The sequence below is a fragment of the Scyliorhinus canicula genome, chromosome 10, assembly GCF_902713615.1.
Source record: "Scyliorhinus canicula chromosome 10, sScyCan1.1, whole genome shotgun sequence".
In the NCBI taxonomy this organism is placed as follows: domain Eukaryota; kingdom Metazoa; phylum Chordata; class Chondrichthyes; order Carcharhiniformes; family Scyliorhinidae; genus Scyliorhinus; species Scyliorhinus canicula.
The window spans coordinates 24,631,775-24,645,946 of NC_052155.1; the positions used below are offsets into that span (position 1 = coordinate 24,631,775).

At 55.0% G+C, this 14,172-nt stretch overlaps 1 protein-coding gene and 1 long non-coding RNA gene across 10 annotated transcripts in view; one reads left to right on the plus strand and one right to left on the minus strand.

Moving 5' to 3' along the window:
* Positions 1-8,342, minus strand: part of LOC119972279 (receptor-type tyrosine-protein phosphatase mu-like) — a 985,231-nt gene extending 976,889 nt beyond the window's left edge. For 7 of the 9 annotated variants that reach the window (XM_038808721.1, XM_038808720.1, XM_038808719.1 and 4 more), the window contains exon 1: positions 8,065-8,341. In XM_038808721.1, the coding sequence (XP_038664649.1) occupies positions 8,065-8,137 (73 nt within the window). In that variant the 5' untranslated portion in view covers positions 8,138-8,341. Of the gene's footprint in view, positions 1-8,064 lie in introns of all 9 variants that reach the window. The other 2 variants (XM_038808716.1, XM_038808713.1) reach the window with 1 other exon arrangement.
* Positions 8,343-8,366: 24 nt separating this feature from the next.
* Positions 8,367-13,774, plus strand: LOC119972280. Its single transcript, XR_005462025.1, has 2 exons — positions 8,367-8,459; positions 13,403-13,774. It is a non-coding gene; the product is annotated as an uncharacterized LOC119972280 (long non-coding RNA).
* Positions 13,775-14,172: the final 398 nt, after the last annotated feature.

Below are 14,172 nucleotides of genomic sequence, written 5' to 3' on the forward strand. Positions count from 1 at the left end.
TTTTCCTTGTACTTCACCTCATTCTTGAGGCTAGCTTTCTATTCCAGATTTATGAACTGAATTTAAATTCCACCTGCTGCCATGAGCAAAATCCTGGGCCTGTGGATTACTAGTCTAGTGAAATTACCATTTTGTCACCATCACCTTATTGAGGGACTAGTGGGCACTGGTGCGCAGAGGGCACATAGTCTTCTCAGTCTGAACATGCCCCTCATTGTGTTTAGCATAATAATACATTTTATGATTTGCCTGTGAGGGATGGGGAGATATACAGCCTCTTCTATCATTTCTAAATAGACCGGTGGTGCAGTAGATTACCGAAGATTTATTTTAACCTCTTTGTAACAAGTTTTGATAATGGGCCTTCTTATCCCCTGAATATCTTGAATTGTCGCCCAATGGATTAAAGAGAGCAGGCCATCCTCTGGTGTCTTATCCAAGTGGCCATTCTTCCTGGCTGTGCTGGCAGAGTGCCCGGTGATGATATTTCCTTCCAGTCAGATAAGCCTAACGCCAACATCCACTTTTGTGTATTTTCTGGCAAAGCCCGCTGAATACAGATCAGAAGCAGGCACCTGGCTGATCATTTCTCCACAACTCAACAATAACGAGGCCAATTATAGCATCCCAGCCGTGTTCAGTTAGGTCAGCACAGAAACTGGGATGCAACCCGGAAACTCCAAGGCTTGTTTGGTCGCACTCCATGCCGGGCAGTATGTTTACCAACTGAGTCACAGCAATTCTCATTTCCAACTGAACTTTGAATGATACACTTTGAAAGATAATTACTGGCAGATGTGATTGGTAACACACTGACATTGTTTCACTGGTCACACACCAATGTATACAGTTCTGGGGGGGGGGGGGGGAGGGGGGGGGGGGGGGGGGGGGGGGGGGGGGGGGAGATACCCAGCAAAGGGACACAAATAGATGCCAAAAATACCTTAAATCTTTTGAAGACGTTTAATTCCATCCAAAACGGTGGTGTTTTTGAGCAGATAACCCACCCTGATTTATTGCACGGCCTCTCCAAATTAAGCAACACTGTTTCCGACACAGGAGTTGCATTAATTCCACTCCCGAGCAGGATTTGAATCTTGCAAATTAGCTGATGTTATATTAGAAGCTGGACGGGAGGATTTCGAAAGAGTCTTTTGGAGTTCAAAGGGTTTGAACTGCCTGGGGAATAGAAAGATTGTGCCAAAAAACAGGAAAGCACTCAGCTGCTGACTTCAACTTTATGCACTGTGAAACAATGCTGGGCCCTGGCCAGCACTGATTGACATTGTATCATGAAAGGAAGTCAGACTGGTGACATAATGAAAGATACACGGGCAGTGGTGTATTTTAGGTCACTGTCTGCGACAGGGCTGATTATGGTGAAAGCTCTGGGTGGGGTGGATAGGCCTCTCATTCTTGAACCGGAGCCAGGAACTGGCATGTTGGTCCATGTGCAACTTCTCAGTGAGAGCTGGGTTTTAAATAACACTTGACTGTCTCAGGTAGGTGTTTGCTGTTTAATTGGAATTAAGTGCGTGGAGTCCAATCCCAGATTGGAAGGTGATAGGAGATCGAGGCAGACAGACAATAGAATGCTTCCAGATCCATCGACCCCTTTCCCTACAGCCTGCGTTATACAAAAGACATACTTGGACATTTAACATTCACTTAAACTGAAAGCCGTGCCTTCCAGCACAGTGCAAATAACCTCTTAACCATACTTGAGACATCTGCTGTAATGCATGTTTCAATGCAACACTTACTCTCTGCTTGGAAGTGCCTGAAAGGACGGAGCTGTACTGTGATTGCTAAAGTGGAACAGATACTTTTCTATGTAACCATTCTAGGTTTTTTTTTCTGTCTTTCATAAATTACAGACAATTATCTAATAATGTTTGTGATGGATAATGTGTTACACCGTGATCAATCACTGAATTCCGTCAGTTAATTTGGTGACATCTTGTGGATGATATCTATTGTGGTGAAGCGAGCAAGAGGCAGCTTTTCAACAGATTAAAATCATCCAGGAAATCGCTTTTCTGCTGCCGATCAACAAAAAGCCAGGAGGCCAATCATCAAGGGCAGTTATATAGGGAAAATGTTTTTCTGCACCTTCCTTCGTGCCCGTACTTCACCACTCTGTTCTAGTTGTATTCTTCCTTTTCTGCAATAAGGTTAGGATATCTCACAAGCTTCTCTGTTGGTGCCTGCATTGGGAATAATGGAAATTTGGGAGCACTCTGCTGATATGGGACAATGGGATTCACTTGCGTAGATAAAGAGTCCACTTGGTGCCACTTTTGCCAGTGTGTGTTGGCACTGTTTTTGCATTTTCTCACCCAGTTTTCACTGAGCTTTTCACCTTCTTTAACATTATCCACTCGAGAGTTTTTTTCAGAGACGCCTGCACTTTATAAATGGTACAGAAACAAACAGTCACAAAGCTAACACCCGGCGGGCACTGAACCCCCACCTCGCATTCTATGTTACTGACCACCCCCAATCCAACCACTCCCTCATCTGAAACCATCCGAGTTGAGCAGACGTGTTATTCCTCCAGGAATGAGGACAATTTGGGCAAAAAGGTAAAACATCCTGAATAACAGTTGTTTGTTCAACAGGCTCAAGGCAAGCTATAGTGAACTGTGAAATTTCATCTCGTCTTCTGAGAAACACAAAGTTTAGAAGCTTCTAGAAAACGCCGCGGGGAAGCTTGAGGGCTCTTGAGAGAGACGAAGGCAGCAGGGTTATTTGGGGTCGTTCTATAAAACGCCAACACAGACTTGATGGTGCAAATAGCCTCCCCGAACAGGCGCGGGAATGTGGCGACTAGGGGCTTTTCACAGTAACTTCATTGAAGGCAGCAGGGTTATTTGGGGTTGTTCTATAAAAAGCCAGCACAGACTTGATGGTGAAAATGGCTTCTGTCTGTGCTGTAAATTTGTTAATAAAATAGAATCACAATGCGATCTTCCAGCACTATCTTTTGCATAGGTTGGAAATAATCTTTGCAATTATCGATGTCTTTGTGATGAACCAATAGCAACATGTCACAGCCAAATAGCTTCACCCAGGCCAGTTTGGTTTTGGTAGTGGGCAGATTGCTCCAATGGAACACGGAGTTGGGATTATTTTTATTTATTCTTTCCTGGCATGTGGGTGTCACTGCCTAAACCAACATGTATTGCCCATCCCTAATTGTCCCTGAGCCACTGGATTCTGTGTGGCATAGGTACACCTACAGTGTTATTAGGGAGGGGGTTCCAGCATTTTGGCCCAGCAACACTGAAGGAATTGAGATATTTTTCCAAGTCGGGAATGGTGTGTGACTTGGAGGGGAACCTCCAGGTGGTGGGGCTCCCATGCATCAGCTGCCTTTGTCCTCCTGGGTGGTCGAGGTTGCGGATTTGGAAGGTGCTGAGGAAAGATTTCGAGTTCAACCCCAAATTTGCCAAAGGAAAGACAGAACAAAAATGCACCATGGACAAATCACAACATCTACCCAAACTTAATTTCTCATTGATCTCGCTGATTAAGGTTCCCATTCCTGGGTCATTGCTGAGCCAATGGTGTACAACTCAACAGCATGGCGTCAAACTGGCTTCCCCAAAATCAAGGGCAGGTATGTGAGAAAATGCTTCAGCACACCTCCCTTATATCCAGATCCCAAGGCATGCAGCTTTAGGCTGCCTTTAGGATTCGATCTCAAGCTGCTTGGGTGGAATATAAATTTCAAATTTCACTCAAATTGGATCTCTTGCGAAATGTAGCATTCAGACGGACGAATGTTGGGATTGGAGGAGTCACAGGGAGCCGAGCTGAAGCTGCAAGCAGAGGGGAAGAGGGTATATCTCCTGGCAGTACAGTAAAAGGTGGGTGTTCATTTACAGCATCTGCGGGTCTTGCCGAGTATGAGTTGCCAAGTCTATTGCTGTGACTTGGCGGGGTCCCCTGTACAGCGGCTGGTAAAGTGGGTCTGTGTGATTCTGCAGCACAGTGGCAGACTGCACACTGCCCAGATTCTAGCCCTCCAGGATGGAGAGAGAAGAGAGGTTGCGAAAGCTTCCTCCTTTGTCAATGTGTCAGGATGAGATCATCCAGCCTCCGTCAGGATAGTTGGGAGAACGCTTGTCTCTCCGTTTCCCGACCGGAATACAATTGCGTTTCTTTAATGTTTTGTTATTTAGTTTCAGCCCCTGATGTCTGTTTCTCGTGTGTAATCGCTCGCCGGTCAGACACATCCACCTCAAGATGTTGGGATAGTCAGTCGGTGGGAAAAGAAGTGTAAAAACTCTTTGAGGTTTATTCAGTGGGTAAGGGGAGGATAATGTATTATAAACACCGCCGTTTCAGCAGAATGCAATGTTCACCTGGAAGCAATGCGCCCACTTTGCTCCACTATTGTAACATTTCATTCGGCGCTTTATCGTGAATGATAAAGTTTACATGAAAATAACACGTTAACCGGTAGCACCTGTGGGAAGTGCAGTGGACGGGAAAGCGGGAAGCCAGGAATGTGTCCCGCTATTTCACTGCTGTTTCCATAGTGCTGGAGAGACTCCCCGTGTACAGCAGCAGCACAGCGCCAGACAGAGCCTTCTCCCAACACACACACCTCCACTGCTTCAGTCAAACCCCTTTACTCCCCGTGCCCTCCCCCTGCTCCATTTAACAGCCCTATCCATTAAAAACTTCAGCAACTTCTCCACACCTCTCTCATGTTCATCCACATTGCCCCCCCCCCCCCTCCCTTCCAACGCCACGGTTTAATGTATTGCATATTTTCAGTTTCGACTGGAAGTTCCAATATATCCCACCTATCCTGGAATTCCAGATCACAGATTTTATTAATTTTGTTGCCCCAGTTTATGGACCCGACTCCCCCCCCCCCCCCCCCCCCCCAATAAAGGAAGTTTGAATTCCCTCCTGCCCGGGTATTCCGAGTCCTGCTTTTCCAAACCCCAAGGTGACAGAAAGAATGAAATGAAAATGAAATGAAAATCGCTTATTGTCACGAGTAGGCTTCAATGAAGTTACTGTGAAAAGCCCCTAGTCGCCACATTCCAGCACCTGTCCGGGGAGGCTGGTACGGGAATTGAACCGTGCTGCTGGCCTGCCTTGGTCTGCTTTAAAAGCCAGCGATTTAGCCCAGTGAGCTAAATCAGTCCCTGCTGGCTTCTCAGCCTGGGAGACATCTCAATGTGCAGGGGGAGGGGGTTGAACTGCTCATTTGGACAGCACGGGGTAGACACGATGGGCTGAATGGCCTCCAGCACCGGTTGTGTTGAAATGATCCCCACTCCCCTGACATTGAGATTGTGGGAAGAGGTGTTTTGCCCCCACTGCCCTTTTGGACAGTGTTTCTAGCGCTCTCCTCTCTCTCTCTCTCGCCCCAGGCACCAGCCTGCCTCAGTTTCCCAACACCTTCCATGCTTGACTATTGCCCCTGGTGTCTGGAAGCAGCTGGCGGCGGGGTTCAGGCGGCTGTGCTGTCCGACAAGCCGCTATCGCAGTCTGAAGGGGAACTTGCTCTTTAGCCCATTTGGCAACGTGTTGAACTGGGCCAATCCCCTCTCCCCCTCCACCCGCATTCTCTGCTAGTGCTACACATTCAGGAAGAGACCCCCCCCCCCCCCCCCAATACACCCCCTCCCACACACACACACACAAACTTCAGGACACTCATTCTCCGGGGGGTGCAATGGCCAGGCAGCTTCACATCTGCACTCTCTTTTCCGGCACTTTTTTCATGTTCCATCGCTTCATTCCGTCCGAACTGGCAGCAAGTTTGGCGAGGCTGCTGAACACGGGGCTGCTGTTTGGAAGCGGTGAAAAGTTTCCCTGTGTTCAGCCCAGCCTCGCCCAGCAAAGAGACAGAGAGAGAGAGAGTGCTGGGGGACTGGGGAAGGCAGGACTGTCAGCAAACGGAGCATTTTAAACATTACAATTTTCCACTTACTGAAAGCGAAACCACCCAGAGACCTTGGAGGGGAGGGGGGGGGGAGACATTCCTGCAGCTCTCTCTGGAAGTGAGCAGCGAGCTGTGTTAGCGTAGACACAGCTCCAAGTTTGTCAATGTCCCTCTCAGACCCTGCCAGCCGGTTGTAAACAGGAGGAAGCCGGAGGTGGAAGGGGCAAACCTCCCCTCACCCCCCTCCCCTGCTCAGGCCTCACTCATGCCCATCAGAGCGAGAGGGAGCTGAAATAACCTCAATGCAAAAACTACCCCCCTCCTCCCATCGCCAGGGACATGAAGCCCATCATTAAAATCCAACTCGGTATGCAGAGTAAGGGTACCGCAGACAGGAGCGCAGACAGGGGGCAGGACAGGGGCGCAGACAGGAGGACAGGGTGCTGGGTGGGGGGACGAATTCAGGGTCCGGCTGCTCCGATTGGGATTCAGATCTGAAGTTTCCCAAACTTCAGTCGGATTTAAGAATGTCAAAACAGGGGGGTTGGGGACTGCGGGTAGGAGGGGGGTGGGGAGTGGGGTTAGGAGGGGGTTGAGGAGTGGGGGTAGGAGGGGAGTGGGGGTAGGGAGTGGGGTTAGGAGGGGGTTGGGGTCCCTGAACTGCAGCAGTCTGATCAGAACACCCATGCATTAGGGTCCCCAATACAGGGTCTGGGAAATAGGGAGGTGATCCCAGAGATAGGGAGGGGGTCCTAGAGACTGTAGGGTCCCAGAGATAAGGAGGGGCTCCCAGGGAGAGGGTCGTACAGTTAGGGAGAGAGGTTCGCAAATATAGGGAGGGGGTGTCAGAGATAGGGGAAGAGGTTCCAGAGATAAGGAGAGGTCCCAAATATAGGGTGGGGGGGGGGGGGGGTATTGAGACGGGATCTCAGAGATGGTGTCAGGACTCCAGTACGAATTCACAGTGGAAGGGGCTCTCAAGGCAGGGTCTCAGTGATGGGGAGAGGGTCCCAGTGATGGGGAGAGGATCCCAATGAAAGGGAAGGGGGTCCCAGTGATGGGGAGAGGATCCCAATGAAAGGGAAGGGGGTCCCAGTAATAGGGAGAGGGTCCCAGTGATGGGGAGAAGGTGTCAGTGATGGGGAGAGGGTGCCAGTGATGGGGAGGGGGTCCCAGAGACAGGGAGAGGGTCTCAGTGATGGGGAGAGGGTCTCAGTGATGAGGAGAGGGTCTCAGTGATGAGGAGAGGGTCTTAGTGATGGGGATAATCCCAGAGATGGGGAGAGGGTCCCAGAGATAGGGAGAAGGTCCAGTGATAGGGGGAGGTCCCAGTGATGGGGAGAGGGTCCCAGTAATGGGGAAAGGGTCTCAGAGATAGGGAGAGGGTCCCAGTGATGGGGAGAGGGTCTCAGAGATAGGGAGAGGGTCCCAGTGATGGGGAGGAGGTCCAGTGATAGGAGAGGGTCCCAGTGATGGGGAGAGGGTCCCAGAGATAGGGAGAGGGTCCCAGTGATGGGGAGAGGGTCCCAGTAATGGGGAAAGGGTCCCAGAGATAGGGAGAGGGTCCCAGTGATGGGGAGAGGGTCTCAGAGATAGGGAGAGAGTCCCAGTGATGGGGAGGAGGTCCAGTGATAGGAGAGGGTCCCAGTGATGGGGAGAGGGTCCCAGAGATAGGGAGAGGGTCCCAGTGATGGGGAGAGGGTCCCATTGATGGGAAGAGGGTCCCAGAGATGGGGAGGGGGTCCCAGTGATGGGGAGAGGGTCCCAGAGATGGGGAGAGGGTCCCAGTGATGGGGAGAGGGTCTCAGTGATGGGGAGAGGGTGTCAGTGATGGGGAGAGGGTGTCAGTGATGGGGAGAGGGTCCCAGAGATGGGGAGAGGGTCCCAGAGATGGGGAGAGGGTCCCAGTGATGGGGAGAGGGTGTCAGTGATGGGGAGAGGGTGTCAGTGATGGGGAGAGGGTCCCAGTGATGGGGAGAGTACTAGAGTAACTGGAGTGAGAGGGTCCGGACATTGGGGGAATGATTTCTGGCATCATGGGGTGTGAGGAATGGGAAGGGAGCGGGAATGGGTGCAGGGTTTGCAGGGTCTGCAGGGTTTGAGGTCAGAGGAGTGGATTGGGAACATTGAGACACATTCAGCTTCTCTCTTACCTGCGATAGTTTGCCCTCTGACTCTCAGGAGAAGGTTGATTCCCAGCACAATGTAACTTAGGAAGCGCCTCATCCCTGATGCCAGCCTGTCCAGAGACGGGAATGGTTGGGAAGCGGATCCAGGCAGGAATCTCCTGCTTTTCCCGCCTCCTGGCCTATTTGGGGATTTGTTTCTTCTCTTTTCCCCAAGTTAAATTCCTCTCGCGCTCGGCGCTTTTTTCCACTACTTCTGCTTACTTCATTCTGACAGTCTGGCCAGGAAAGAGCTGACGTCGGCAGAGCGCGCGCCCGCCACCCGGGAGGCGCGATCACGCGGTCTCCGGCGCCCGGCGGCGCGCCTGGCAACGGCTCACGGGAACGCGCCGCTCCCTCCACTCGGTCCCGGACCTGGAAAAGTAATTGGAGTGAGAGTGAGGGAGAGAGGGAGAGGGAGAGGGAGAGAGGAGAGGGAGAGGGAGAGAGGGAGAGGGAGAGGGAGGGAGAGGGAGAGGGAGAGGGGAGGGATGAGATGGAGAGGAGGGGGAGGGAGAGAGGGAGGAGGGAGGGAGGGAGAGAGGGAGAGATGGAGGGAGAGGAGAGAGGGAGAGAGGGAGAGGGAGGGAGGAGAGGACGGGAGAGGGAGGGAGGAGAGAGGGAGAGCAGGAGTGAAGAGAGGGAGAGGGAGGGAGGGAGAGGGAGAGGAGAGGGAGGAGAGAGGGAAGGGAGGGAGAGCACCGGGGAGGGAGGGAGGGAGAGAGGGAGAGGGAGGAAGAGAGGGAGAGGGAGGGAGAGAGGGAGAGGGAGGGAGAGGGAGGAGGGAGAGGGTGAGGGGATGGGAGAGCGGGTAGAGGGAGGGAGGGAGAGAGGGAGGGATAGGAAGGGAGGGAGAGGGAGAGGGAGGGAGGGGAGAGGGCGGGAGGAGAGAGGGCACGGGAGGGAGAGAGGGAGAGGAGGGAGGGAGAGAGGGAGAGGGGGAGGGAGAGAGAGAGGGAGAGGGGGAGAGGGAGGGGAGGGAGAGAGGGAGAGGGAGGGGAGGGAGAGGGGAGGGAGGGAGGAGAGAGGAGGGGGAGGGAGGGAGAGAGGGAGAGGGAGGGAGGGAGAGAGAGGAGAGGGAGGGAGGGGAGGGAGGAGAGGAGGAGGGAGGGAGGGAGGGGAGAGGGAGGGGAGGGAGGGAGAGAGGGGGGGGAGGGAGAGAGGGAGAGGGAGGGAGAGAGGGAGGGGGAGGGAGAGAGGGAGGGAGAGGAGAGAGAGGGAGAGGGAGGGAGGGAGAGAGGGAGAGGGAGGGAGGGAGAGAGGGAGAGGGAGGGAGGGAGAGGGAGGGAGGGAGGGAGAGGGAGGAGGGAGAGAGGGAGAGGGAGGGAGGGAGAGGGAGGGAGGGGGAGAGGGAGGGAGGGAGAGGGAGGGAGGGAGAGGAGGGAGGGAGAGAGAGGAGAGGGAGGGGAGGGAGAGAGGGAGAGGGAGGGAGGGAGAGAGGGAGAGGGAGGGAGGGAGAGAGGGGAGGAGGGAGAGAGGGAGGGAGGGGGAGAGGGAGGGAGGGCAGAGAGGGAGGGAGAGAGGGGAGAGAGGGAGGAGGGAAGGGAGGAGGGAGGGAGAGGGAGAGGGAGGGAGGGAGAGAGAGAGGGAGAGAGGGGGGGGAGGGGAGGGAGAGGGAGGGAGGGAGGGAGAGAGAGGGAGAGGGAGAGGGAGGAGAGAGGGAGAGGGAGGGAGAGAGGGAGAGGAGGGAGGGAGAGGGAGAGGGAGGGGAGGGAGAGAGGGGAGGAGAGAGGGAGAGGAGGGAGGGAGAGGGAGAGAGAGAGAGAGAGGGAGAGGGAGGGGGGGAGGGAGGGAGGGAGAGGGAGGGAGGGAGAGGGAGGGAGGGAGGGAGAGAGAGGGAGAGGGAGAGGGAGAGGGAGGGAGAGAGGGAGAGGGGGGAGAGAGGGAGAGGGAGGGAGGGAGGGAGGGGGAGAGGGAGAGGGAGGGAGAGAGGGGGAGGGAGGGGGGAGAGGGAGAGAGAGAGAGGGAGGGAGAGGGAGGGAGGGAGGGGGGGGGAGGGAGGGAGGGAGAGGGAGGGAGGGAGAGGGAGGGAGAGGGAGGGAGGGAGGGAGGGAGGGGAGGGAGGGAGAGGGAGGGAGGGAGAGGGAGGGGGGGAGGGAGGGAGGAGAGGGAGGGAGGGAGAGAGAGGGGAGAGGGAGGGAGGGGAGGGGGAGAGGGAGGGAGGGAGGGGGAGAGGGAGGGAGGGGGAGAGGGAGGGAGGGAGAGGGGAGAGGGAGGAGGGAGAGGGGGGAGGGAGGGGGAGGGAGAGGGGGGAGAGGGAGGGAGGGGGGGTGAGGGGGAGAGGGGGGAGGGAGGGAGGGAGGGGAGAGGGGGAAAGGAAGGGAGGGAGAGAGAGAGAGGGAGAAAGGGAGGGAGAGAGGGAGAAAAGGAGGGGGGAGGGGAGAGGGAGGAGGGCAGGGGAGAGGGAGGGTAGGGAGGGAGAGGGGGAGAGGGGGGAGGGAGAGGGGGAGAGGGAGGGAGGGAGGGAGAGGGGGAGAGGGAGGGAGGGGGAGAGAGGGGGAGAGAGGGAGGGGGAGAGGGAGGGAGAGGGGAGGGAGGGAGAGGGGGAGAGGGAGAGGGGGAGAGGGGGAGAGAGGGAGGGAGGGAGAGGGGGAGAGGGAGGGGAGAGAGGGGAAGGAGGGGAGGAGAGGGAGAAAGGGAGGGAGAGGGAGAGAGAGAGAGGGAGAAAGGGAGGGAGGGGGAGAGAGGGAGAAAGGGAGGGAGAGAGGGAGAGGGAGAAAAGGAGGGAGGGGAGGGAGAGGGGGGAGAGGGAGGTAGGGAGGGAGAGGGGGGGGGAGGGAGAGGGGGAGGGAGGGAGAGGGAGGGAGAGAGAGGGAGGGGGGAGAGGGGAGAGGGAGGGAGGGAGGGAGAGGGGAGGGAGGGAGAGGGGGGAGGGAGGGAGAGGGGGAGAGGGGAGGGAGGGAGGGGGGGAGGGAGAGGGAGGGAGGGGGAGAGGGAGGGGGATGGAGAGGGGCGGGAGGGAGAGAGGGAGGGAGAGGGAGGGAGGGAGAGGAGGGAGGGAGAGAGGGAGAGAGGGAGAGGAGGAGGGAGAGAGAGGGAGGGAGAGAGGGAGGGAGGGAGAGGGAGGAGAGGAGGAGGAGAGAGGGAGGGAGAGAGAGGGGAAGGAGAGGGAGGAGGAAGGAGAGGGAGGGAGAGAGAGGGGAGGAAGGGGGAGAGGGAGGAGAGAGAGGGAGGGAGGAAGGGAGAGAGGAGGGAGGGAGGGAGAGAGGGAGGAGGGAGAGAGAGGGAGGGAGAGGAAGGGAGGGAGGGAGGGAGAGAGGGAGGGAGGGGAGAGCGGGAGGAGGGAGGGAGAGAGTGAGGGAGGGATGAGAGAGGGATGGAGAGAGAGAGGGAGGGAGGGGGAGAGAGGAGGGAGGGAGAGAGGGAGGGAGAGAGAGAGGGCGGGACGAGAGAGGGAGGGCGAGAGGGAGGGAGGAGAGGGAGGGAGGAGAGAGGGAGGGAGGGAGAAGGAGAGAGGAGGGAGGAGAGAGGGAGAGTGGGAGGGTATGAGAGGGGAGGTAGGGAGAGGGAGGGAGGGAGAGGGACGAGAGGGAGGGAGCGGGAGAGAGGGCGGGAGAGCGAGAGGGAGGAAAGTGAGGGAGAGGAGGGAGAGAGAGGGAGAGGGAGGGAGAGCGGGAGGGAGGGAGAGAGGGAGGGAGGGAGAGGGAGGGAGAGAGAGGGAGAAAGGGAGGGAGTGAGAGGGAGAGAGGGAGGGAGAGAGAGGGGGGAGGGAGAGAGAGGGAGAAAGGGAGAGGGAGGGAGAGAGAGGGAGGGAGAGGGAGAGAGAGGGGGGAGGGAGAGGGAGGGAGGGAGAGGGAGAGGGAGGGAGAGAGAGAGAGAGAGGGAGAGGGAGGTAGAGAGAGGGAGGGAGAGAGGGAGGGAGGGGGAGAGGGAGGGAGGGAGAGAGGTGAGGGAGGGAGAGAGAGAGAAGAGGGGAGGGAGGGGGGGGGGGTGAGAGGGAGACAGGAGAGAGAGAGAGGGGAGGGGAAGAGAGGGAGACAGGAGAGAAGAGAGAAAGGGTGAGGGAGACAGGAGAGAGGAAGGCAGGAGAGAGGGAGAGGGAGGCAGGAGAGAGAAAGAGGGGGGGGGGGAGACAGGAGAGAGGGAAACAGGAGAGATAGAGGGGGAGGGGGCAGAGGGACGGGAGGGAGACAGGAGAGGGGAGAGAGAGGTGGAAAGAGAGCTGTGGAGGGAGGTAGGAGAGAGAGAGTCAGGAGAAAGGTAGAAAGAGAGAGAGGGGAAGAGAGTGTGGTTAGAGAGACAGGGGAGGGAGGCAAGAGAAAGAGGGAGAGAGATGGAGACAGGAGCAAGCGAGAGGGAGAAAGAGAGAGGGAAACAGGATAAAGAGAGAGGGAGAAAGAGAGGAGGAGAGAGACAGGTGTGAGAGAGAGAGGAGAACGAGAGGGAGAACTAGAGAGGGAGAGAGAGGGGGAGAAAGAAAGGGAGGAGACAAGAGTAAGGGAGAGTGAGAGAAAGAAGAGAGTGGGAGGAGTGTGAGGGACAGGAAAAGGAAAGGGGGAGAGAGGAAGAGACAGGAGAAAGAGAGGGGAGAAAAGACCGAGGGAGAGAAAGAGGGAGAAAGGGAGAGACATGGGGAAAAGAGGAAGGGAGAAAGGAGAAAGAGAGAGGGAGAGAAAGAAAGAGGATGAGAGAGGAGGAAGAGAGGAGAAGAGGGGCAGGAGACATGGCTGGGGAGAGAAAGAGGAGAGAGGGAGAAGAAAGAGAGAGGGGAGGAGAAAGAGAGAGCGCGAGAGAGGACAGAGGAAGAGATGAGAAAGAGGGAGGGACAGAAGCGAAAGAGGGAGCTAGGAGAAAGATGGAGAGCAAGGGAGTGAGGAGATGGAGAGAAGGAAGAAACGTGGGCAGAGAAAGAGTGAGGGTCTTATGCGCATTCCAACTGTATAATTTAAGTTGGAAAGTTTTCCATTGCTTTTAATGGCACTTTCTTGCTTATTTTGACTTATTTTACTTTAATTAGGCCATGGGGTTCTCTGTTATATTAGGGATACCCTTAAAGGGGGCACTTAATGCTCTTTGGTGACCTTGGGGTGACCCAACATCAACCTTTGTTTTGGACCCTCAAAAAGGGCCCACCCCATGCACGCAGTCATTTCCCACAGAGCTCTGGTTCACTGACACTAGACTAAAATTACATACTTTGAACCAAAGTATAACATACAATTCTCGGCAACAGATGTCTATATGGACAAAGCTTCCATAGTTATTTGTCTATCTGTGGTGATGATTAGCAACATTTAAAGTTACTCTTGGGGAACAGATCTGATTCTCAAATAATAATGTACGGAGAGAGATCATTATTTTGAATGGGGCGTTTATTTTCTTTCAGATAATTTTTCCTTCTCTCAGTCTCTGCTGAGTCTTGACTTGTGTACGTGCCAGCGACTGACACTCTTGCATCTGGTATAGTTTGGTTTTGGAGTGAGTGAGACTCTGCTTCAACTCGACTGGAGCAGCCCGGGCCAAGAAATGCATTATATCCACGCTGAGGGGAGAGAATTAATGTGTTGGCAGGTCAGGCAGTCATCTGAATAAAGTCTGTTTCATGTCTATGTTCTCCAACCTTTGTTTGTTCAAAGTAACTGAGAACTTCGCCAACAATGGAAATTATTTTTGCATTACCCAGTTTGTTACTCATCGCCGTAACTTGCCATGTATCATAAGCGATAATTACTTTGAAAATAAACAGCATAATCAACTACAGGATTGTATTTATTCTCTCTTACAAGGCAGCTGAGCTAGTTGGTAGGGTGCGGTCAGAACGAAAAACCCTGAAAACCTTCTGCCATGTAATTGGGCAGCACGGTAGCATAGCGATTAGCCACAATTGCTTCACAGCTCCAGGGTACCAGGTTCGATTCCCAGCTTGGGTCACTGTCTGTGCGGAGTCTGCACGTTCTCCCGTGTCTGCGTGGGTTTCTCCGGGTGCTCCGGTTTCCTCCCACAGTCCAAAGACTTGCAGGTTAGGTGGATTGGCCATGCTAAATTGCCCTTAGTGCCCAAAATTGCCCTTACTGTTGGATGGGGTTACTGGGTTATGGGGATAGGGTGGAGGTGCGTGGTTGGGAAGGGTGCTCCTCCCAAGAGCCGGTGCAGACT